The 26330-nt window shown below is 39.1% G+C and overlaps 1 protein-coding gene across 1 annotated transcript in view; it reads left to right on the top strand.

Moving 5' to 3' along the window:
- The window catches only part of thsd4 (thrombospondin type 1 domain containing 4), a 122088-nt gene extending 98213 nt beyond the window's left edge, over positions 1–23875 (top strand). Inside the window, exons 8-18 of the mRNA XM_066702008.1 lie at positions 396–600; positions 12849–13024; positions 14030–14126; positions 14324–14509; positions 15208–15337; positions 15736–15940; positions 16670–16843; positions 18533–18706; positions 19550–19729; positions 21491–21635; positions 22028–23875. Coding sequence (XP_066558105.1) covers positions 396–600; positions 12849–13024; positions 14030–14126; positions 14324–14509; positions 15208–15337; positions 15736–15940; positions 16670–16843; positions 18533–18706; positions 19550–19729; positions 21491–21635; positions 22028–22170 — 1815 coding nt within the window. The 3' untranslated portion in view covers positions 22171–23875. The remainder of the gene's footprint in view (positions 1–395; positions 601–12848; positions 13025–14029; positions 14127–14323; positions 14510–15207; positions 15338–15735; positions 15941–16669; positions 16844–18532; positions 18707–19549; positions 19730–21490; positions 21636–22027) is intronic.
- The last annotated feature ends 2455 nt before the right edge of the window (positions 23876–26330 follow it).

Below are 26330 nucleotides of genomic sequence, written 5' to 3'. Positions count from 1 at the left end.
GTGTTGAATGAGTAGGACAATAAAACACGGTTTCTTGTGCCTGGAAGCACTATACAATTATGGATAACGGTTAACGATTTAAGCAGTATGGGAGTGCTTTGTATTTCTGTTGGTTGCAAGCACCAAATTAAAATAGTATTACAATAGTATTAAAATTACTACTACTAATACTATTACTACTATATATTTTCTCATGTGTAATGTAATGGTATTTCTCTACACAAATCTGCAGCAGGCTGTTTTATATTCACAGCCTTTCCTTTTCCTTTTCCTTTCAAATGTTAACTTTAAATGAGTCTGGATGATTTTATGCAAGTTGTATAATCAATCAAGAACATCTGTTGATGCCTGTTTTTGACCTTCCAAATATGTATCAATTCTCGGTTCTCCCTCAGAGTCTGGGCTGTGATGAGTACCTGGGCTCGGACAAGGTGATGGACAAGTGTGGAGTGTGTGGGGGGGACAACACCGCCTGCAGAGTTGTGTCAGGGGTCTTCAAACATGCCTTGATGAAGGTGGGCTATCACAAGATAGTGGAAATACCCGTGGGGGCCACCAAGATCAACATCACTGAGATGATCAAGAGCAGAAACTACCTGGGTGAGCATAGCACCATGCCTGCTTATTTTTGTTTGATACTTACATTACAAAAGCCAATCTGGTATAAAGAGTAATAACCAATGTATAAGCATGTTATTAAAATATTAGTATTTGTTATAGACATTAATACAGTTGTAAAATAGTTTTCCCATTTTTATGTATTTTGTAAATGTAGGTAATTGTTTGCTAGTATGTGTTCTATGAAAGGTATATAATGCACAATCATGTAATTGTAATTTGAGTAAATATAAGATAAGAACTTACAAAAATTAATAGCTAAAATAAGTACATTTCAAATGTAATGATGGGACATACTAGGCTATAAGTTTGTAGAATTGTGTTTAAGTTAATGTTGATACAACAAATAGTGCTTGAATTTCAACAGTGTTGTGTATTAAGCCTAGTACAGAAATTATTGTATTATAAATATATATTGTTATAAATTATAAAATTGTAAGGCCCAAGTGGGTATGTTTCCACCAGTATATGATCAACTATGCTTTTGTTTGGGTAAAATAAATAAATAAGTCAAAATGATAGACAAGCCCATTACTAGGTTGGGAACTTGTATTTAGTTATGAAACATGACATTGTTTTCTGTAAATTAATTTATATCGCAGTTAATTTAGTTGAAAAGTGTAATTGCTGTATTGCACTGACATCTGGTGGTAGTAAGACTAGAAAAGACCTGTGAAGTCTCTTGGAGTGATCTGACACTAGCCCAAGTTACAGCTCTTTGGACAATTGATATGGTTTCTAGCACAATGTTTATTTAACATGAAGTGCCAAGACTGTACGGGTTGTAACAAGAACAACCCAGGTAACGCTGCCAAATTGCCCAGTCTATATTAAAACCATTCTGAATAGCAGGGGTAGACATTCATTGTGAAATTGACATTTTAAAAGCCCCAGCCAAATAATTTATAGACTTTCCAAAGATAAATTAAGTGAAGTTTATTGGAATCAAAGGTATTATTAAAAATAACCCCCATAAATAGAGCTCCTTTGTAAAACAAGGTATTCATATCAAGAATTAATCTTAGTGTTTGCAATGTATTTATTTATTATTTATTTATGTATAGTATTGTGTTTCTAAAATTGACTGCATTCAGATGCACAGGTGTTCTTAAAATCAAGGGATGTACTTCACATACGAATCAAATTTTAAAGAAAAGTGTGCATTTTATTTTGGTTAAATTTTTGATGCTTTACTTGCTACTTTAAAAACACACAAAGCAGGATTTCACAACATCTATTTTCCAACAAAAAGCACAGAGGAAATGCAGTAAACAAGTATATGCATAAATGGCTTACAGGTTATTGAAAACAAGCACTACTGCATGAAAGAAAAATCCCTTTTGCTAGCTGTCAACTTTCCAAGAAATGTTTAAATGAAAATCCTCCTGCTGTTGTAACCGAAGGAGAAAATTAGCTCTGGTCTAACCGCACTGGAGTATAAATATATTTCACTGTTATATTAAACAGATTCCTAAATAAGATAATTTTCCATTTACTGCATTACACAAAAATAACTGCCTTATCACAAACAGAACTGGGACTTGTTGACTATTTGAATCACCAGCTACAATTACATTTGTCTGCACAGAATAAAATGTGATTTGACAGATGCACAGTGATGGGCAGATAGAAAATAAATAATTCCCAAACTAGTTTTAGGTGCTCGAAAATATTTTGACAGTAATTGCACCAGATCACAGATGCTAACATATGCAACTATAACTGAATAGGAATAATAATATATAGTAATGTGATTGTAGCAACACAATTTGTCCCCTCTGGTCACACCCTCTGCCTTTGGTTTAATTGAAAGTCTTTGCCCCCATTCTGTGTGTGTGTTATTTCTGAAATATATAATTCTTATCAAGAAAAGGGAGAATGGTGATGCCAGCCTACAATCAGAACTGCTTTGTTGGTGATAATAATAATAATAATAATAATAATATTCTTTGCAGCTGCCCTTATCCAGGCCTGACTTAAAGTTAACACAATAAGCATTTTAAATACAAAAGGGCAGTGATACAATCAATATAAAATACAATGTAAGCATTACAAAAGTGCAGTGGTACAATTAATACAAACTATAATAAGCTCACATCTGAGTTCAATGAGATAACAAACGCAGACACAACACAGTCCCAGGTATATGCTAAAGGGAGGGGTGGCATAGGAGAAGAGGAGACACTTTCCAAAGCTTTCATTACATAACTTGAGCACAAATGAAATTGTATGTTTATGTATCCCTCAGTTTCACATTAGAGCCAAAACAAGCAATCAATGCTTCACAAAATTGAAAGTGTATTTATTTTACAGAATGCTTATGAGGTGGTGGTGCTTGTTCAAACAAACAACTATTGTGAAAACTGTGCAATGTGCAGCAATGCAATGTGATATATATACAAATGGGACCACAGGAAACAAGCCACCTGACTTTATAGGGCCCTCTTGACCTCTTGACCTCTCCTGTGGGTCATTTTTAGCCACCCCATGCTGTGTTCTATTATTGTCCATGTTCCCCTTAATCCCTATGTGCATGTGGATCAAATTCCATCACTCTACTATGCATCATTTTCACAATAGTTGTTTGAAGGCCTCTTAGGTGTTTACATATCATGAACTGTACTATTGATTTAATACTGTTAATTATTCATCAGTAATCCTAAATAGTAATGGACCTGTCTTGTAAACCTTACATATAAGCCCCTGCTAGTTCATGAAGAATACATAACATTTCTAAGGTCAGTGACTTGAAAGTCATTAAAAATGTATTCAATGAAACAGTTGATATATTAATGAAAACCGTGATCCAGTAGACATTTAAAGTGTTATTTCTTTCATGTATAATAAGGAGATGATGAATGCATTAAAGAAATACCTTACATACAGTCACAAGAAATCAATTACAGATAAGCATACTAAGGTAACTAGTTTATCGTTTACAATCATAGCTTCTGACAATCAAATTTGGAGAATAATTGTATTTAAATAATCTTATAATAATGTTGCTTTGAGAATCTCTTGCACCACAACTCTTCTGATTATTCCCCCCGCCTTTCTTTATCAGGGAGAAAAAGTTAGAGCAATAAAACCTCTCTTGTTTGCTTGATGATTTCTTATCCATCAGTAGTTAATAATTGTTTTGTCCTTAAGACGTTTGCAGGTGCAAAGATAACTCTGAATGGTATCAAATTGCTGCCATGACTGTGTGGACTGTTTGTTCTTCAGGGCCTTCTAAAAGGGATTTCTGGGACCAGAAACACGTGTAATATAATACACCTCTTGGCGGACAAAAACTGTGGAGCATAGCAAACCTGCACAATTGCAAGGTGGCCTTCCTGCCAAAATTATACCCATTCCCTTGGTTTATATTACCTAGAGCTCCAGGGTTTACACCTACTGAAGCAACTCATGGTCTTCTTTGAATAATTGGAGCCATCTAGTTCTGATTAACACCTCAAGTTCTGATAACAACTTGACAAATCTGTTAAACCATTTTGGGTTCTCCTTGTTACGCCTAGACCAAATCAATACTGTGACCTGTCTGTGAATCACCACATACAAACCGTTTCATTTTTGTTAATACATAATAGAAAGTTGCTTCTGATAATAAAATAAATCACAAGGGGGTACAAGTTTATAACTTGAGATTCGTGGGCAGGGCAAAAGTTTGATTTGGTCCAGGTCTGAGGTCCACCCGGAAGAGACCGCATTAATGCGATCGATGCCTCTCAGTGGTGACATTGCTCGTTATATAGTTCTTGAGAGAAGCATGTTCCAGCACAGTGGGGTTTTTTTGGTTTGTTTTTTAAGAAGGGATTTGGGATACCTTCTGGGAAATAACAAAAACAAAATAATTAGATACGACTGTCTGTTCTTTGCTGAGCTGGTTTCCTGTCAGTGCTGACAAGAAGGACATGTAACTAGAATGACTGTGAGGAACATGAAATCCCTTGCTTCAAAAATAAAAACATAATTGTTATTCTGCATACAAATATATACTTAGAAAAGCATATAGAAGATGTGCTAGGAAAATGCTTACTTTGTCAGTGCCCTTTGAAGCAAAACAGTTTTTTATAGGTATGTTTTTGGGGTTATCATTCCATGCTATCCTTTTCCAGCCAAACCAGAACTTACTTATGTTGAAGATCCATGTGTGTTCCCTATCTGTTTATGCTGAAAGAATGAACAAACAAGAAGTACAAACGTTCAGTAACATGAGATGTATGTATATTATCAATTATTTTTTGTTTTGATTAATGGGAAGATACAGCTGCCATCTCCAAAACCCATGTTAGTGGACAAGGTGCGCACCGTTTAATTGAAAGAGAGCAAATACCAATCTCTTTTTAGACTTTCCATGTTTCAGTCAAACCTTTTCTGTGAAGTGAGCGCTTTTTCATTATGCAGCATTCGCACAAATCTCCTGCGGAAATTCAGAGCTTCACAAGCAGCATGTAAAACCAGCTCATGTTACCTCCCTGCTCTGTCCACAGCATTTTATGGAAGGAATGTATTTTTTAATGTAAAATCTGTATAACAAACTGCAGGGACAGGCTCTGGCTTTGAGAGGTCCAGGAGGCCAGTGAGCAAAAACTGTGAAGTACAACTATAACATGTATAAGCAGACATGTGCTGTGGGGAGAAGTGATGTGATTGACTTTTAACTTGATTCTCTCTGATACCTGGCTTTACCTGGGCTTTCCCTAATCCTGTCAGTGATGTAAGGTGTCTCAGCCTGCCTGTGTCACAATGAATGATTTGAAAGATCAAAGGGGGGGGAGGACAGTACACACTCAATTTTCTAGTAATTGTACAGCCATTGTGAGGTGTTCAGGCTGAACTGAAATCCCTAACACACAAATGGAAATAATCAGCACTTACTGAATGGGTTAATTTGTAACTGTTTCTCAGCTATTAACATGGACCGTATTCATTAAGCACCCATTTTCGCACTGTAGCTCCAGAAGCCTCCGACAGATTATCATCAGACGGTCAGCAGTCACACTCCCCAGTCCATTCCTCGTGTCTGCCTGTCTGAAAACTGCATGGGAGAACATAGTCGGTGCAGGACACAGCCTCATGAAAACCGAGAATATTTGATGCCAGTTTCAACTGAATAAGTGAATTCATGGCTTTCTTTTCTTGTCACTTTTTTTGTGGCAGGAAAGGGGGAAGGCGGTCGAACGTTGTCAAACATTTATTGATTTCGAGCTCAAATGTTGCTGCCAAAGTCATGCTGAGAAAGTTCAATAGCCAGTCTTGTGCGGATTCTCTGTTCCCTGCTCTGTGGTCATCTGGAATAGGTACATAAGTCACCATTTACTCTTTCTTTCAAAAAGGATACTATCTCTATCACTCTTCCCAATATAACCTTGATTCCAGAAATCAGTTCTTACTGAGCTTTATGAAATTGGAAGAGCACACTTCCTTCCATAATTCATTCTGTGCAAAAGAAATGACTAGAGCCCTGTAAAAAAAACTGGCTTGTTAGGCAGGGAAGTTCCTCGGTGAATAGAAAGGGGGAAACCTTTGCCAAAGTAAAATAATTCCTCTATGAGCCCTTGATGACAGTCAAATCAGCAGTACATTGTTAATAACCATGAAATCTTCCAGAACAGTCCCGGGGAGTGTCTACTTCACAGCTGGGTTAGTCCTTGGTGACCATGACTCATCGTTTTCTATTGAGATTAGTTTGTAGGTTACAACCTGTTTGGGAGCCAAAGCGGTAGTTCTAATTTATTGCACTTTATTGCCCCCCCCCCCCCCCCCCCAAATCTAGGGATTGGGATTTAGGTATAGCCTGGCTTCAGAGGAAAATAAAGGGTGGGAGTTTTTCATTCACTTCGTTCCAAGGTGAAAAATGTTCAACTTTACAGAAACACCAAACCTTCTTGATGCAAGAGTCTCAGCACTTTCTGCAGTCTGTGGTTTTGAGACTGTGGTATAGCATTCTGCTTGTGTTTTAAAATGTATCTGAGTATTGGTATTGGTATTAATTCTGAACTTGTCCCATTCGTATGAATTATTGCAATAATTCAGTAAGTGTTTCATGCTGTTTCAGTGTCATACTTATGATAGGAATTCAAGAGATGGTTTCAGGACATTGTACCTGGTGCCCCAGCTCACCTCACTGCACAGTACAGTTCAGCACAAACCTTGCTACTGTATGCAAAAGAATGATGTATGAAGAATGATTAAGAATGATGTAGGTTATTGAATACAATTAGTAACAAAGGGGTAGAAAGTGGGGCAGTCATGGCTTCAGGACCAGACTGTTTATATTCATAGTACACAGCTCACTAAACCCAAAGACAAATCCAAAACTGCTTTAGTAATCATCCTTCACTGATTCTCTAGAATAAATGTACCATTACAAAACCAACATATCTGTTTAGTTTGGATTACAGTATCACAATGCAGTAATTTCCTAAATCTTTTGCCTAGCTTTACTTTGTATCATTCAGGGAAAATTTCTGTTTTTGAATGTTGTTGAATGTGTTTTTAATGTACACTCACCTAAAGGATTATTAGGAACACCATACTAATACTGTGTTTGACCCCCTTTCGCCTTCAGAACTGCCTTAATTCTACGTGGCATTGATTCAACAAGGTGCTGAAAGCATTCTTTAGAAATGTTGGCCCATATTGATAGGATAGCATCTTGCAGTTGATGGAGATTTGTGGGATGCACATCCAGGGCACGAAGCTCCCGTTCCACCACATCCCAAAGATGCTCTATTGGGTTGAGATCTGGTGACTGTGGGGGCCAGTTTAGTACAGTGTCATGTTCAAGAAACCAATTTGAAATGATTCGACCATTGTGACATGGTGCATTATCCTGCTGGAAGTAGCCATCAGAGGATGGGTACATGGTGGTCATAAAGGGATGGACATGGTCAGAAACAATGCTCAGGTGGCATTTAAACGATGCCCAATTGGCACTAAGGGGCCTAAAGTGTGCCAAGAAAACATCCCCCACACCATTAATCCACCACCACCAGCCTGCACAGTGGTAACAAGGCATGATGGATCCATGTTCTCATTCTGTTTACGCCAAATTCTGACTCTACCATCTGAATGTCTCAACAGAAATCGAGACTCATCAGACCAGGCAACATTTTTCCAGTCTTCAACTGTCCAATTTTGGTGAGCTTGTGCAAATTGTAGCCTCTTTTTCTATTTGTAGAGGAGATGATTGGTACCCGGTGGGGTCTTCTGCTGTTGTAGCCCATCCGCCTCAAGGTTGTACGTGTTGTGGCTTCACAAATGCTTTGCCGCATACCTCGGTTGTAACGAGTGGTTATTTCAGTCAAAGTTGCTCTTCTATCAGCTTGAATCAGTCGGCCCATTCTCCTCTGACCTCTAGCATCAACAAGGTATTTTCGCCCACAGGACTGCTGCATACTGGATGTTTTTCCCTTTTCACACCATTCTTTGTAAACCCTAGAAATGGTTGTGCGTGAAAATCCCAGTAACTGAGCAGATTGTGAAATACTCAGACCGGCCCGTCTGGCACCAACAACCATGCCACACTCAAAATTGCTTAAATCACCTTTCTTTCCCAATCAGACATTCAGTTTGGAGTTCAGGAGATTGTCTTGACCAGGACCACACCCCTAAATGCATTGAAGCAACTGCCATGTGATTGGTTGGTTAGATAATTGCATTAATAAGAAATTGAACAGGTGTTCCTAATAATCCTTTAGGTGAGTGTATATTCAGCTTTGGTTGGATTGGCACTCAAGCTGTCAGAAGATACCTCCATATTACAGACAGAGGATGTACATCAGCACAATAGTTTCTAAATTAATGATTGAATATAACTGCATGAGTTAAAGCTGAAGATGGCATGAAGCACATGTTCAGAGTAAATCCGAGACCTATTTATCTTCATTATGAATGATCTCATATATAACCTTATTTAGTACTCTGCGTTGCTATTCTGGTGTGGGCGTATAATCTATAAGAATTCCTCTCCAGACGGGCTCCCACATCAAGAAGACACAACTCAAGCAGGATTCACAGATCTGTTGGTTTATTGCCGTTTCTGATTTGGGGTCTGAAAGAGCTTTGTGTTACATATCTTGAACCGCTTGTGGGCACCCACCCATAACAATAACTTTTTATTAGGTGTATTACGATTTACTTTCTTCCGATTGAATAACTATAATCAATTAATAACAGCAAAATCGAAACAAAGCAAAATCAATAAAGGGAACAGTGCATATTCTGATTGCATCTGTTACATATACCCGGTGATTAACAAACTTAAAGATCTCTTGGTTTCATCGTTGCAGAGCAGTGGGTCCTTTATGAGCATGTGTATCTGAAAACAATTTCTGGGGATTTCAATATATCTCTAAATCATTTAAAGATATGTACAAATCAGTTAGAGATTGCTGTGAATCATTTAAAGATATCTTATTTAAAAGTAGATTTAGAGATATCTCTAAATGAACATGAAATTATTTGCAGATATCTCTAAATCATTTAAAGATATCTTCAAATCATTTATAGATATCAGCAAATCATTTAGAGATATCTTTAAAAAGCACCTTATTTAGATATCTCTAAATGGTTTACAGATATCTCTAAATGATTTAAAGATATATCTGAGGGGGCAAATTGTGTCTGTGTGAGCCCGGTCACCCTGTTGGGTTTGCTGTTGCCATGTGTACAGTGCAACATTACTGTCCACATTATTATTGATATTATTGTTGTTATTTCTTAGCAGACGCCCTTATCCAGGGCGACTTACAAAACATAAGAGCATTATAAAAGTGCAATACAGTCTAAAATTACAGCTCAAAACAGTACAAATTACAAGTTCAAAATTACATAAGTGCATTCAAAAATATATACAGTTAAGAAACATAAGAAAGTGTACAAAGGAGAGGAGGCCATTTGACCAATTGTGCTCGTTTGGTGTCCAATAATAACTACGTGATCCAAGGATCCTATCCAGTCTATTTTTAAATGTTCCCAAATGTTCAGCTTCAGCCACATCGCTGGGGAGTTTGTTCCAGATTGTGACAACTCTCTGTGTGAAGAAGTGTCTCCTGTTTTCCGTCTTGAATGCCTTGAAGCCCAATTTCCATTTGTGTCCCGGGTGCGTGTGTCCCTGCTGATCTGGAAAAGCTTCTCTGGTTTGATGTGGTCGATGCCTTTCATGATTTTGAAGACTTGAATCAAGTCCCCATGTAGTCTCCTCTGTTCCAGGGTGAAAAGGTTCAGTTCCTCAGTCTCTCAGTAGGACATTCCCTTCAGACCTGGAATAAGTCTGGTTGCTCTCCTCTGAACTGCCTCTAGAGCAGCGATATCTTTCTTGAAGTGTGGAGCCCAGAACTGTACACAGTATCCAGATGAGCTCTAACTAGTGCATTGTACAGTCTGAACATCACTGCCCTTGTTCTCAATTCTACACTTTTGACAATATACCCTAACATTCTGTTTGCCTTTTTTATTGCTTCCCCACATTGTTTGGATGGAGAATACAAGTCCTGCATCCTAGATTTGTGAGCTTATAATTGTAGACAAGATATAGACATAGTTAATAGCTCAGGGGAAAGGGACATAGGGACAATCAATATAAACAACACGAGTACTAGTAATGACCATGGACACGATGCATGCTACCAACTATGTTTCTTTTGTATGTATTTATGTATGCATGTATGTATTGTAATTCTGTCTTTTTTTTTTAATGTTAGGAACTTGTTCTGGTGCAGCACGCATACAACCATAAATAAAAACATTCAGGCCCAATGTTGACTGTGCACTGGAATGTTGCTTTCCAGTCTCTGCAACCTGAAATAATGCTGTGCGCGGAGTTAACGTCATGGTTTTCAACGTTATTTTGCACATCGCAAACCTGTTTTTTGAGCAGTGCAACAGCTACGAAAATAGCAGGAATCACATGTAATTTCAGCCACTCCCCACATTTTGCAGCTTGCATACAATTAAAGGGTGAATGGCGCAGAATGGATTGCAACAATAAAAACGGGGTTTTGAATAGGGCAAATAATGCACATTTTTGTGCAATAGCCATGTGCGCCGTGCTAACCCCAGTGTGCAAACCCTACGAATATGTAGCCCATTGTTTATTTCCCCATCATTCTTGACTCTTTTACCGCATCAGCTGTCTTAATGTGTATAGACATGCCCTTTTCCAAATTGTGGTTTGACTGGGATGATTGCCAGAGGCTGAAACATAATATAGGTCCCTCAGCTGACAGTCTACAATTCACCAAAAGCAGAAGGATTCCATAACTGGGTAACATAACATCAAACAAACAAAAACAACACTACTAGTTATTCATTTTACGAGAAAAGTGAAATATTGTATTTGTTGACAAGAACATCTTGCAAGAATGCCATTAATTGTCTCCTGAAAAAAATAAAAAAATAAAATAAAGGCCAATTCTGAGTGGATCAGCTGGCCAAGACCTCAGCTCAGAAATTAGATTGAGTTCAGTAGTCCCATGGTTTCTGATTCAATACAGGACTATACCATTCACTGACTATGACCTGCTTTCCCCAAGTGGCAGCACAGAACTGGCCAAGGGTTTGTGCTACAGGTTAGACTTGAAGCTGGCCAGGGTTTTTTCAGCTTGCCATAGCTGTACTGGGTATTTATAGTGTAGATCGTATCAGATGGCCTGCTGGTGGGATGTTTTGATGGGATGTGTATGTTGTTTTCATCTCTCACTTGCTGCTTTTTACAATGAGATGAGTTGCTATACAACTGGCAGTTCGATACTGTGGTGTGTAAAGAAAATAAGGGTGATTGCTAGCAATGTTCAGCATATTACAGCTATCAGACTCACAGCGGGAGTCTCTCATGGCAGCTTAACAGCAGCCAGATGCAGTCTCCCTGTCGCTGCCTCTCATGGTTCTCCGAGTGTAGAGCCCTTCATTGCAGTACCTAAGCTGCAATTCCTTTTATGAGGCAAGTATACATGCTTAAATTGTAATGACGTGCTGTGTATTTATAGAAACAGTTTTGTGTACAGTAAAATAGGAGGCTTCACCTGGCTTTACTTGAAGTATGGGTGGTAAGCTGGGTCTCCTACAGGAATATCACACCCAGACATATCACAGTTATACTTAAGGTTGTAACACAGCATAGAGAGGCAGCTTTGGTCTCTTTTTCATGCTTTTTCATGCTTTATTATATTTGTAAATATGTACTCCATAATTCATACTACTAATGTTGTCCGTACAATGAACATAATTGTGACAGATCCCATCTACTCCAATCGTTTGAACTTGTGGTGCTGGGGCAGTTTCTGAGATGCCTGAGAGAGCCCTCATCACATCACCAATTTCTCCTGTCAGCTGGTTCCTGTAAATTATGTTGGTGATAAGAAAGATGCCTTGGGCTTGATCCTGTCCAATACAGAATTGTGTTGTCAAAGCAGACAATATCCTTCCTTTCTAAACCAGTGCTCTCCGTCTGCTATTTTGCTGTCACCCAAAGGAAAGTCTTCCTGTTTAGCCATTAGTATTGGTTTCACCACTTCATATATAATAGTTAGTCACCACTTTTTCTGCCATCATATGTATGGATGTAACGTTCTCTGTATCCCTGTCAGCTGTTGCAGCCTCTAATTGTAATGACTCGTCTGAAACATTCACAAGTTCCATACAAATAGCCCTCATTCCTGTAAGTACATTTAGTCAGACCTCATCAAATCCGGATGATTTATTGGTTTTTATGTGTTTCCCGGAAGCTTCCATTTAAAAAATGCTAAAGACCCCAAGGTCATCCAATTTACCTTTTAATTATAATTAGATGTACTGTGGTACAGCATTAATTGCAAATTTTTATTAAGATTAACAGTCTACCTGACAAGAAAGTATTTTTAGGTGGGGGTGAAACCTGATTAATGGATGGAAAGACTGACAATGTGAAGTTATTGTTTGAGATGTTGTATAACAAGATTTTTTCCTTTTTTGTTTTTGGACAACCACATTACTGTGTTCATCTCAGTGAAGCTAAACAGTTTTACAAAACCCTGTAATGCAGTTAAAACACAGCTGAATACAGCAATTAAATAATGAACAACATAATACATCTCAAATTAAACTGGAAATGGCAAATTCAGACAATACCTAGTAATGAAACAGGAATCCCATACCATTCCCAGAACCTCTTTCTGTTTTTGTACAAAGGTGGTTGTTTATTCTCAGTCTCCCCCTCCCACCCTCTCTCTCTCTCTCTCTCTCAGCTTTACGCAGTCGTTCTGGGCGCTCCATTGTCAATGGGAACTGGGCAATTGACCGACCAGGAAAGTACGAAGGTGTTGGCACCATGTTCACCTACCGGAGGCCCAACGAGATTAGCAGCACAGCTGGGGAGTCTTTCCTGGCTGAAGGGCCAACCAATGAGATTCTTGAGGTTTATGTGAGTCAGCCAAAGGAAACAAAATTGTAGCGCAAAATATTTTTGGTGCCAGACTGGGTAATAGGTGCTGGAGGACAGATTATCCATACATTTCATCATGCTTATTCTACATATTCACTTTTAAATTAGCCTGAACATTAAGGTCGCGCACTCTATCATTTTGATACAACCAGTTTCAATTTGTGCTAATTAAATTACCATTCGTGCTAATGATAATTCGTGCTTCAGTAAACTGCTGTTTGATATTTTTGGATTGCAGGCTTTTATCAACCAAATAAACAATATGGGTAGAATGGCTTCACCTTATTTGTAACCTTTCAACATATTATCATATAAAAAACTGTCACTCTGCATGTGAACCTACACCAACCATATATATCAAATAAATCAATTTCTGCCATTCTGAATACTTATTTCACATTTGTTATAATTACTCAGTCTTTCAAAATTACAGTCTTTGCTCCATTGCTAAAGAAACCTGACATTATGAATAACTATTTACATGCAGAGGAATGTAGATTTTTCATTTTAGGTGCTAGAGAGCATGTAGGCTTGAGTGAAAATAAAACTGCAAAATAAAATTCAAAATAAACATTTACATCTTTAAATAAGGTGTAACTATAACAATTGTAGAATATTATTTAATAAACAAGGATATTGCTTGACTTTCAATATAGAAAATAAGCACATACACCTCCGCTGTTTCAGTTCAAGCATGCGTTTCCTTTCACACAAGGATACATTTACCATTCAGCTTTTCAGGGTGAGAAAAATAAAATACTCCCAGCAATCCTTGAAATCTGACAGCAAGTCTGATCCTCAGTTGCCAGACCCATAATTCACCATCTGATGGCCCAGAACGCTGAAGGTTTAAATTGTGGAGGCTATCAAATAAATGCTAATAATGTTGTGCTCTTAAAGGCATAAATGCTGTAATCCTGCTTTATTTAATCACTTCAACGAGCACTGTAATCATAAAGCAGTTTGACTTTGCTCTGTTTGTAGATGATCTACCAGCAACCCAATCCAGGAGTTCAGTATGAATTCATACTGCCGCAGGAAAACCTGATCAACCCTCAAATCCCTCCTGATAGGAGACCAGGTGAGCTGCCAAGGAAGACACAAAATGTTAACCACAAACCTGACGGGATATTTAAAAAAAGTCAAGAAACCCTTGTCCCTGCAGTCAGTTCCCTGTGTGGACCTGGAATCGGTTAAAAGACGTCCCTTTTGGTACTGATAGTCCAGCTGGGTGTCCCATTCTGCAGGTGTACATCTCACTCTTTCTCCACTTTTCAGGGAACAACCTGAACGGTCAGCTTGGGTTGGAGGATGACAGTCGCCCAAGTGAAGGAGACTATGACAATCCCCACGGGAGCAGGGTCCCCGAAAACCAGGGGCCAGTTGTCCAACCCCCCCGACGACAGCGGGAGCACAACTGGAAACAGATCGGCACTACGGAATGCAGCTTAACATGTGGCCGAGGTAAAAGCTCGTTCTGCAGTGTGGACATCCTTCACTTGGACTTTCACAAACACCCTGCTAACTCAGGGAGAGGAGCCATCGGAGCCGGTCAGCAAAGTTCAAGGGAATTGGCACCGATGCAACCTTAAGCATTATCTCCTGATGCTCAGTAACCAAGCAGAAAAGGCTGGTGTCAGAACATGGGTCAGCACCCAGTAACCCATGCATACAGGTGCCCTGGATCAAAGACAGGTGCTCCCTGAAGGCCCATGCCAAAGCCAGCTTCACTGTCTGTTTCATACTTCAGCTTTTTTCAATAGGCCTCAAGGCTACTGAGGTGCTGCTTCAGCATATCTCAGCTTTAGGATGGAGAGTAAAATACAATCTTTCACAATCTCATTTTCTGGGTTATTTGTGGTATTATTTTATAATGAATTTGTAGGAGACGTCTAGGGCTTAGAAAATGTTTTTTATCACTATCAAATGGTATTTTCATCTAATGTGTTTGCTAGGCCTGGACATATTACACCTTAGATTAATGAATGTGTTTCACGTAATCAATTTCTGAATTACAATATCTAAACCTTTCCCAGCCTGTTGGTGCCTTGTGGTCGCAAATCCTAAATATCACCAAATGAAATGGTCCTGAGTAAACAAAAATGAGCTTAAAGGGCATATCTTTAGAAATGTCAGCTGTGTACCTGCTGTTTGTCTGACAGGCTCTCGGTATATGGTGTTCGGCTGTGTGCACAGACTGAGCCACGAAGAGGTGCCAGACAGCCAGTGTGACAGCAGCACCCGCCCCACCGCAGAGGAGCAGCCCTGCAATGTACAGCCGTGCCCAGCCTTGTGAGACACTTTCGATTGTTTGACACATTTATATGGCATTTAAGAACATAAGTTGCAGAATGTCATAGTGCTTTCTTGAAGGAATCTGGGAAATCCTCTTCACTACAGGACAGCTTGTTCCAGACCCCCCAGAAATCCTCCTATAAAGAAGACGACCTATTTTCATTTCTGAATGCTTGTAATGTTAGTTCTTCTACATCTTATTGTTGTTCTTCTAGTTCTTGGTCACCTTCTTCTTCTTCTCCCCCTCCTCCTCATTTGGCAACACACCCATAATTACATGATTAATATACAAGGAACTGTATAATGCTTCCACATTATATAACCAGAGAAACACAAATGTCCCAGCAATAGAATGCAGGCAGGGTGTCTGACTGAGATTGCTCTGTGTTTGCCAGCTGGGACATTGGCGAGTGGTCTGAATGCAGTAAAACCTGTGGTCTGGGAATGCAGCACAGGCAGGTCCTTTGCCGGCAGGTCTATGCTAACCGAACGCTGACCGTCCAAACCAGCCGCTGCCAGCATTTGGAGAAGCCTGAAACCACCAGCACTTGCCAGCTCAAGATCTGCAGTGAGTGGCAGATCCGAACCGAATGGAGCACAGTGAGTGGCATCTCATGTCTAATTTATAAAACCTCAAACAGCTCCACTGTATTTCCATGTGCAGGGTATACCTGCTTTTAGAGGTGGAATTAAGTCACTCAGCCATCTATATCTCTTATGATGTCAGTTCATACAGAAAATGGTTTAAGTGGTTTTCTTACACAGCTTGAGCAAGAGCAGCTCTAATCGTTGAGCGGGGCCCAATTGATCAATTGTGTCATCAGTTCCATGGAAAATGTGAACAACGGAAGGGGGTGGGGGCTGCTGGTGAAATGTAAGCAATTGCAGAAATGGCTTTGTTTTAATCAAGTTTATTTTAAAGTTTATTTCAATTACAAGTTTTCACTTAACTTTAATTAATAAACTGCTTTGGCTTTAAAAACTGGCAGGTCAATCAATCAAGAACAAGGGAAATGGAGCTCTCTTTATTAGAAAGTGTGTGTTGTTGATTTAGGTATTAGTCCTGTGTGAAAGGTGTCATTTTGGTGAAGAAGTGAAGTTTGTTTAGTCAATTAAACTACATTGGGATGTTTTATTTAGACCAGGCAGAAGAAGCCCCCTGTGGAAATGTGTTTAAATTGGGCATTGTGATTTGACTTGATTCAGGTGAAGAGATTCTCTCACAGCTCGATGAACTGATAATATGCCTTGATGTGACCTTGAGAAAAGGTGGAGCAGACTAGACTGAAACTCTTTTCAGCTTTTCTTTTTGCATTTGTGTATCGGCAGTGCTCTGTCCCATGTGGCGTAGGTCAGAGGTCACGGGAAGTGCGTTGTGTCAGCAATGTGGGCGACTTTGTGAATGACGAGGAATGCAATATGAAATTACGGCCTAATGATGTTGAGAACTGCGACATGGGAACCTGTGCCAAGAGCTGGTTTTTCACTGAATGGGGCAGCAGGGTAAGACCTTTCAGATGTTGTTTACCTCAAAGAAATGTTATTTTGTTTGTTCTTTTGATTGCAATTATTTTTCTTGTTGTTTTTTTGTTCAAGATGTTTTTTCTCAGTTGACATTCCTAGGTGTTAGAATAATTTACATGTGTAGCATGCTTTGTTAAAGATCAGCAGTAATTATACAGTGAAACTGCTAAAGGCCAATTTGTTATTGAGCTGTAAAAAATGCCAATATTTTATTGAGCCTGGTAAGTGGCAGCAAAACAATTACCGTAACCAACTGTGCTGTAAAATGTTGCTAGAACTATTGTTAAACACAGATAGGGTTTTAATAAAGTGTTTTAATTGTTTCTCACCTAGAACGTATAAGATAATTACAAGTAAGCTTATAATAATACAAAATAAAGACCATAGCATTTTCCAACCTTTTAATATGTTCAACACGTTCAGGTGCCATCACTCTGAGCAAAGGATGTTCTACAGGCAATGCACGTGAAAGCCAGACACAGACACAAGAAGAAATAGAGAAATATATTGATTTATGGACAGAAATGAAACATAACTACACTAATCAACCTCCTTTGAGAGTTTAGGATTTCCAGGCTTAGAGGTTTTGCAGCACTATTGAGGAACATTTAGCCAAAATTGTGACTCAACTAGAGCCAAGCCAAAGATCTGAAAAAATACATGCATTCACTCACTATTCCAGCTCCCCTCTGTACGTAAGCTTTCCTTTTTGCTTACTTTCTGAGTTTCAGTTGTAGCAGCAAAAACACATGAATAGCAACAGAGCATTCTAATTAATTTTCTCAGTATTTTTTCTTTAGATATACATTCAAATTCCCAGACTATTACGCTATCATTTTTACCTTCTCAAAGCACTGTAGGAATGTTTCTGCAGAAATACTAATAATGAGAAGTCCATCCATTTATGAGCTAATTGGTTCCTTGGTGCTACGTGGTGCACAACCCCTTCAGGATTCCTACCCGCATTTAATTGTATAATTAATAAGCCACAGAGCGCAGTTTTTTCCACAGCAGGGAATTCATTGCATGCTGGCAGACTTATATTAGTTAAGTAGTAGTAAGTCTACTTCATAGTCAATTGCAGTCAATTCCAGTCAGTTTTATTTGATTGCAATTAGAAGAATGACTTTGTGAAACAATTAAGAAATAGTATGAGGCAGCTGTGGGCTTATTGCTTTCAACAATCTTTAATACATATACTGTTTTTAATAAAAGCCTATTTTACCCCCCACCCCCTTGTGGAAGGAAAAAAACGCATTTATTTTGTTTGGCTAAATTCTTTTGAGTGCAAACAAAATAAAACATACAATAGAATGTGTAGGTTGTATTGATTTTTGTAAACAGGCATCTCACTGGATAAATTAGTTTATCTGTCCAGCAGAAGTTATGGCATTTTGATATATTTTGTCCTCAATACCTTTTGCCTGCAACACATAACCTCTCTTTGCCTGTACAGAGAAGGAAGAGCTGATGCTCCCTCCAAAATAATTGATTGAAAGAGCTTTACAAATTCCACGGCTGTATGTAAAGTGGAACAGTGCATGTGATGAGTTGCTTATATTAGATGAAGTGCCTTTATGACAACATCTGTCCATTCTAGTGTTGTAAACTGTCTGAGTTGCCTGTTCTGTTTGTACACCCGTGACCCTGGTGTGCCTGTTCCTGCAGTGCTCTGCAGACTGCGGTGTGGGGGTCCGCACCCGTTCTGTTCTGTGCATGACCAATCACATCACCAGCCTGCCGCTGGAGGGGTGTGGCCACGAGCGCCCCTTAGAGACCACTGCGTGTAACAATGGCCCCTGTGAGAGCCGGGTGCAGTGGTTCACCGGCAGCTGGAACCAGGTGACAATTAATCTTCTTACGATACACTGCATCTGTGTTGTACCTGCCATTACACACACACGCAGGTGCCAATTTTTTAATTAATTTAGACCTGATTCTGCATGGCCACAGACCGAGGTCTAAACCAGGAGCAAATTAATATGAATCCACTGTGACCAATCTCAATGCTTAATCCTCACAGCTGCTGATAACTATATAACACATAAATCAGCTATTAAAAATATTCTGTAGGGGGAAATATACCAAAGACACGCATGGCTTTTTTTTTTTTTTGTCCCTACTGACAAAACCCAGGCTAATTCTTGCCCAGCCAGAAAAAGGTGTTAACGGTCATGGTAAAATGATAACACTTACAGTTATTTCCAATCCAACACCCTGCAGCCCTGAGCAAATCATGTATTCTCACCCCACACTCACAACAGCAGAATTAACTAGCTCTTAAGTTTTTGCATAATACTTGGATGATTGGGAAACAAGTCCTGAAGGCAGCATCCCATTGATGCAATTGATTGTGGTGTGTAATTGACTGAACATTATTATTACAGAGAAAAAGCCAAGAGACAAACAACCGGCACCACATTTGCTATAGACTGTGGTCACTCTATCCTGGTTTACTTTCCATAATCTGTTTCAATCGTTGTCCTGCTCCCAAACCACACCAGGAGCTCAGGGCAACTAGTGTATTGCTGCCTCACACGTCTTCTCTGCCTTGGTATGGTTGAAATGTAGGCCCTTTTAGTCTCGATTCCTTCATCATGCAGTTTGCTAAATCGGTGCCCAGTTGCTGTTAGTTTGCCTATAACAGACGTGAGTGTTTAACAGCTCTGCTCTCCTCGGCCCTAGTGCTCCGCGGAGTGTGGCAATGGGACCCAGCAAAGGGAAGTGGTCTGTCTGCAGAAGTCAGCGGACGGCTTCATGGTGCTGCCGCCCAGTGACTGTGCCTCTCTGGAGCGGCCGCTCAGCCAGCAGACTTGCCAGCTCAAGGCTTGCGGCGCTAAGTGGTACCACACCGAGTGGAGCACAGTGAGTACCAGGACATCAGCCCCTGCTTACATCTCACCTGCAGCTTAATTTCACTGCATTTGTTCGACTGGCTTCTCCTCTTCCTCGTCCACTGGAAATGACAATCGTGTGCCAGTTTCGTATGATCTATGTTTGAAAAACACTGACTTAAGAGTGCATTTTAAAACAACAGCATTTGTGGACATTGTGCCCATGTTTGCATTAATTGGGGCAATAAATAAATGTGTACCCATCCCTTAAAGCCTTTCCATTAACTTATTCCGAAAACTATTATCCACTTTTTTGAGTGGAACCTAAAAAGTAATTTCCATTCTAATGGATTATAAAAAAATACTTGTGAGTTTAATGTCAGACCATTTAAATGTACCAATTGCTTAGAAAGCTATATCCCTGCTATCTTGGTTGTTCCTCTCACTGTTTCCTTGCACTGTTTTAGGCATGGGCATAGGTTTAATTTCATGATTTGGGGGACATGGTTTGCCGAGCGGGGACCAGATTGTTCATAATTCATATAAAGCAGATACCCTATCAATATTGGGGGCGCTCATTTCTTATCCCAAACAAGACGTACTTGTTAATATAGAATGCAAAAATGTTAACCCTTGTACCAAATCAATTTTGAGATCAAATATATAAACAATTGTGTAAGCAGAGATCTTACCTCACATTAATTGCACCTATTATATTGTACTGAGTTTCATTTGATTCTGTATGTCAGGTAGTTAGTTATAACAGAAAGGTTATAAAGCAAAGCTGTCCTACTTCAAGTGTTTCTTAAAGCAATTGCCATGCACTTGGTGCGTTGATCAGTTAGAAAATAACTAACGTATCGAAAAGAGTGTTTTCAATTGGTTTCACATTAATAAAGAATATCATATTTTTATTAGCTGAACATTAAAACGTTACATTTTAACATAATACTGTGTGTGTGTTCCCTGTACAGTGTTACAGTCTCATATGTATTCAGCTTGATAATAGTTTCAGACCAGGTCAATATGCAATATGCTCAATCAAATTAGACTTCATCGTAATTCCACAAACCCAGCTGATTGTAAGAATAACATACAAATTATAAAATCCCTCTGATTGAAAAAATCTGTGTGATTGTAAATATAGCATGCTACTTTATAAGCAGTTGCATCTCCTGATTAACGATCTCAAAACTACACGCTATCCATTTACTATCAGCAACACCAACTCTTCGTTAGAATAGAAACACACCACCGAGACACATTTGCTCCCTCCTCCTCTTGTTTTCAACCACCTTACTTTTATAAATGAACAAGGTGATTGGCCGCATAATAAATTACCTACAAGTTCCTTCTGCAGGTGATTGGCCGCATTGAAAGTATTTCCTGCAAAGTGATTGACTGCATACAATATAATTGACAATTACTCAATGACCAATGCCAGCGTTTCAAATCCTTTGTGGGCATATGCCTATGGAGCCGAGCATACAATATTGGGGAGGACAATTTCACATTCTCTCAACATTGGTGCGTCCCCCCACCCCCCCAAACCTACACCTATGGTTTTAAGTATTCCCCTTGTAAATTCCCTATGCCTCTATAAGCTTACCCTTCTAAGTCTTCTGCTCTGTTGAAGTGGGGCAGGCTTTGTATTGCCCTTCTCAGATGTTCTCATCACTTTCTCTCTTTTTCTGTGGCTGCTTTTCCCAGTGCCTTGATATGTGTCCTTGCATGGCCTTGTCCTTGCAATGCAAGTTCTGATTGCTCTGACAGTACCCCCTCTCTTCAACAGTGCTCTAAGACCTGTGAAGAAGGTTTCCGGGTGCGAGAGGTCCGCTGTCTCTCAGACGACATGGTGCCCAGCGACCGCTGTGAGCCACAGCTGCGCCCGGAGGAAAGGGAAACCTGCAATCCTGAGCCCTGTGTGCCAGAGATAGGTACGATGGTAACAAGACTAAAGAGCATCATTCCCATTGATAGTCACATTCCTCCATGACCCAGTAAGCCCTGTGCGCTAGAATTCTTGAGAGAGAGACGAGAGAGGAGTTTCATGGGGGGATGCTCCCTGCGTGTTATATATTGTGGTAGTGAGAGAAAGTCAAATCTCCAGTGATACTTTAGCAGTGCAGTGTAGCGATGTATTTACTTATTTAGTTGTTCATCATTCCAGCTGGAACTTCTGAACGCAATATAACAACAACAAAAATAAACACAATACTAGTAATGTGAAACTGGTTTTGGTTGTTTGGGTGTATATTTGTTTTGGAGAATTGTGAATCGTGTCTTATTTGTGGACTGATTCTCCCTACACCTTTGTTTGTCTTTCCAGATGAGAACTGCAGAGACAAGTATTTCAACTGCAATGTGGTTGTGCAAGCTCGCCTTTGTGTGTACAATTACTACAAAACTGCCTGCTGTGCTTCCTGCACACGCGTGGCCAATCGACAGGCAGGATTCTTGGGACGCCGATAACACCAAATACTCTCATGTCCCCTCCACCTCCTTCCTTTAACCCACCACTCCATCCCAAGCACATGCTATACTGGCACAGCCTCGTGACTGTACCAGCAGCATGGCTCCGCCCAAGAGACTACTCCTCACGAAGACAACAGTGCCTTGGTTGTCGGGGCTGGTACAACAGACTCTGTGAATGTACACTAGAGTACACACACACACACACACACACACACAAGAACACACATACTACTTGCTGAGAGGTAAGCTAAACAAGACAGAAACGAAAAGCCTTTAGCTCCTGGTGAATTGTTCCAGGGAATGCTTCAGGAGCTACAGTATGGATGCGCAGTTATTGTGGTTTCCAGGTTCCAGACTCCTCGTCGGGGTGCCAAATGTAAGTGACTCTGTGGCATCGGAATTTCTGATGGTGTGAGAGGGATCCCAAGACCATCCAGCTGCATCTGGATTTTGTGAGGTATTCATCTGTCTCAGCTTTCTGGACAGAACCTGTGAGGAATTTAACTGCTGACTTCTGTTCATTGTGGGGTAGGAGGCTGTGCCACCAATCCCCCTCCCCTCTCTAATTTAATAATATTGACTGGGCCATAATGGTGCTTGAAATATACAATTCTTTCCAAATCTGGGAATATTATGTCATTACACGAGTTACTGAGTTCAGTGGGCAAAATATGTTAGATTCACACCACCAAACATTGTTATATATTTTGTTTTTATCATTTTTTTCTTCCCTCTTTTAATATAATGGGATGATATACCCAGCAGGTCTACCACATAATGCAATAAGTTGATGACTTTTGTCAGAACATTTTCTGTTAAAAAGGTATATAGTTTAACTCTTCTCAATAAGCCCAATGTAATCTTTTGCATTAATGTTTTTGTTTGCCAAAGATATGTAGATGGCAGCACTCACAGATGTTTCATTCTTCCTGTACTACGGATTTGACTGAATATTGGGATGATAGTCAATGTTATCATTTGCAACATGCTTTCCACATTCCTAGAATATACTGTATTTAACACACTCCCGTGCTTTCCCTCCCATTCCTTCTTTAGGTTTCCCACATTCACCTGTACTGAGATTTTGTTAATATCTTACAATGTCAAGTTGCCCAGTGGCAATAACTCTACAGAATTAGACTAACCAGTAAGTCTTAAATAGTAAATAGCATGGAGGCTGCTTTTAAGCAACGAGGTAGCATTTATCTATACATGTATAACATAAAATATCCACCGCCTTTATATGAAACATTGTTCTGTGACTCATAGAAATATTGTTCATTAAGCTATATATCTGAAAATCAAGAGAGTGGTAGTCTGAACTCTGGAAATATGTACTTAATAAAATATGTATACTGAGCAATATTTATGAACATAAAGGAATCGCTGAATGACATTGTTTCAGATGAAGGGTGTGTAGACTTTCTACCTCAGTTGTATGTCTGTTACAAAGCCTTGAGCCGATTGTCCTGGAATAGACACATTATCAATCAGCAGCTTGACTTACTAAGACAGGTATTGGATCAACTCTGTTATTGGGAAATTAGTTGGAATGTAGCTTTGCAGCATTAGGTAGGAGACCCATAATATATGTAGTTTGATTTTGTTTTGTAAGGGAGATAATTGTGTAGTTGAAATTGCAAATTTCACAGATTTTTTCCCCTGACTGTTAGTCCAATAAAGGAAGGAATTAGCAGCTGAATCTTGCAAAATAAGGGTTACACAGGTTGTTTTCCCCTTGCCTTTTCCCTCCTGTTATATTTTCAGTTTTCTTAAATGTCCATAATATTTGTGTGAAGCAAAATTGTTAAAAGCATCTGCAGAGAGACTTACTTGTCAAGAAATAAAATCCCAAGGAAGCTTACTTCAGCTCTATCCAGATGAGTTGCTTTTGAGAATAAGTATTTATGCAAATGCACAAAAGCCTTACCAAATCTATAAATCAAGTACTGTATGTGTAACATATTCATGTAACTGGCAGCTAGAGTCGTTTACAATGATGTGATTTGAGCATTCACTGGTCCTCAATGCCCTGGTACAGCAGTTCACTAAACTGCAGGGATTTCAGCTTCTGAACAACCACCCGTACAGCAACACGGGTCTCAGCATACCTCTCTCTGCATAGTTTGTGGTGCATGTTGTTCTAATTAGGAAAGCAACAAACTAAAGAATGTTTTATTCCAGTGCCAAACAGACCCTTGTTAAAATGTAAATAGCAACTTGTATCTTTATTTAATAATAATAGTAATAATAATAATACTTTTTATAAGACAAGTTGGTTAATCTGCTATTGTGAACATTAATATTTTGGATTTCTGTTGTCGAGGCTGGTAAGCCTCAAAATTTAGAAAATCCTTCAAAACTTGCTGGCAGAAATGTATTATAACATTTATTATTTACAATCCCATCTAGTAAAGTAAATCTTTTTGATTAAATACCTTCAGTTTTTATATATGTTTGGGGCATAACAAAATAACTGGCCTTGTCCATGACAGTTCATTTGTTTCCAAAATTGAGTCCATTGAGCTCATCTGTTCAAGTGAACAGAGACAGGGCCACCCAATAAAACATCCAAAAGACAAATTATTTATTGCCATCCTTAAGTGAAAATCTTCAGATCTGTATTTCTTTTTTGTCATTGTCTTCTAAAAGCAATCAATTTTGTTTGAATACTAAGAATAGGTCATTTTGGGAACAATATGCTTTATATTTTTATGACTATGTTTATCTTTCTGTAATAATGCAGTATTTATTTTTGTTAATTATTGTAAGTTTGTCACATTTGACTTCTAATGTAGCCACTATTTGTATTTGTCATGACTCTCATTCATAATCAGTGGCGGTTCTGAGGGGGGGCCAGTGCCACTGTCACAGCAAGCGTGGCCCCCCTAACTAGCACCGCGGACAGAACGCTGTCAGCAGCCCCCCCCCCAGTGACCCCCTAATATTACAACTGGCCCCAGACATGCCCCCCCAGTTGAAAGGGGCTAGAACCGCCACTGCTCATAATAGACTAAGTAGTCTTTTTCCCTTTTGTTGGATGCAAGAAAATCTTACAGATTTGGGGGGGGGGTCTTAGTCGTCACAGCTTATTTCAGATTTATCCGTAACTTTCCAATATGACATTTTTATATTTTGTAAAGTGTATTCTGGCCTGATGAACAATGTGAAATCATAGACCGGGGGAAGAAATCAGATTTGAAATGGCAAGCTAGATTTTGTTGGTAGTTTGTGCTGTAGTATTGGACTCATTGTTGTATACTGTATTGCTTGTGGGGCTTTTCAATATTTACAATGTGTGTTTATGAATTGAACAAAACGGGAGGTCAGCAGTTTTCAGGACAATCTAATGGAGTGACTCTTTGTTTGAAAAGTTTCTCAGTTTCAGTAACTGAAAGAGTTATAGAGAGCTATAGAAAGGCAGTCTGGTATGTTTTTGTTCTACTGGCAGTGTTCAGTCAGAGACAGGAATTTGTTCACGATTTCTTCTCAATAAAAATCTGTGCTTGAGTTCAGTTTAAGAAAGGTGACCCCCCCCCCCCTACACACACACACATTTTATCATATAGATTGTCTGTCACAAACAGGAAGTATAAGCATGTGTTTTGTATTTGAAAATTGGCATTTTACATGACATTAGTAAATGTACTTCAAAAGTACTTCAGCATGGTACTGGTAACACCAGTGACTAGGGATTCAATCCTTGTCTGCTCTTCCATACTCACCTGCCTGCCAGCATTGTGAGTCCTGGCATTTGCTAACAGTCATGCTTTCATCAAGGTCTGGATCACTACAGACCATGAATGCATACATTTATTACTATTTAATTACTGTTGGTTGTACATTAATATGGATCGTCCATTTTTAGTCACTATATGTACCAGAATGTTTAACATCCACAGATATTTTCAAATTGGCCATGTGTTTGAAAGTGAAATTGTGTTGATTACATGTATGCTTGTATTGCTATATTACTCAAATACCTATATATATATATATATATATATATATTGTTCTTAGTGTAATATAGTGTGTGTGTGTGTGTGTGTGTATATATATATATATATATATATATATATATATACACTCACCTAAAGGATTAATAGGAACACCATACTAATACTGTGTTTGACCCCCTTTCGCCTTCAGAACTGCCT

This window comes from Amia ocellicauda, chromosome 4 (genome assembly GCF_036373705.1).
Source record: "Amia ocellicauda isolate fAmiCal2 chromosome 4, fAmiCal2.hap1, whole genome shotgun sequence".
Lineage (NCBI taxonomy): Eukaryota > Metazoa > Chordata > Actinopteri > Amiiformes > Amiidae > Amia > Amia ocellicauda.
This window is presented reverse-complemented; position numbering and strand designations above follow the sequence as displayed.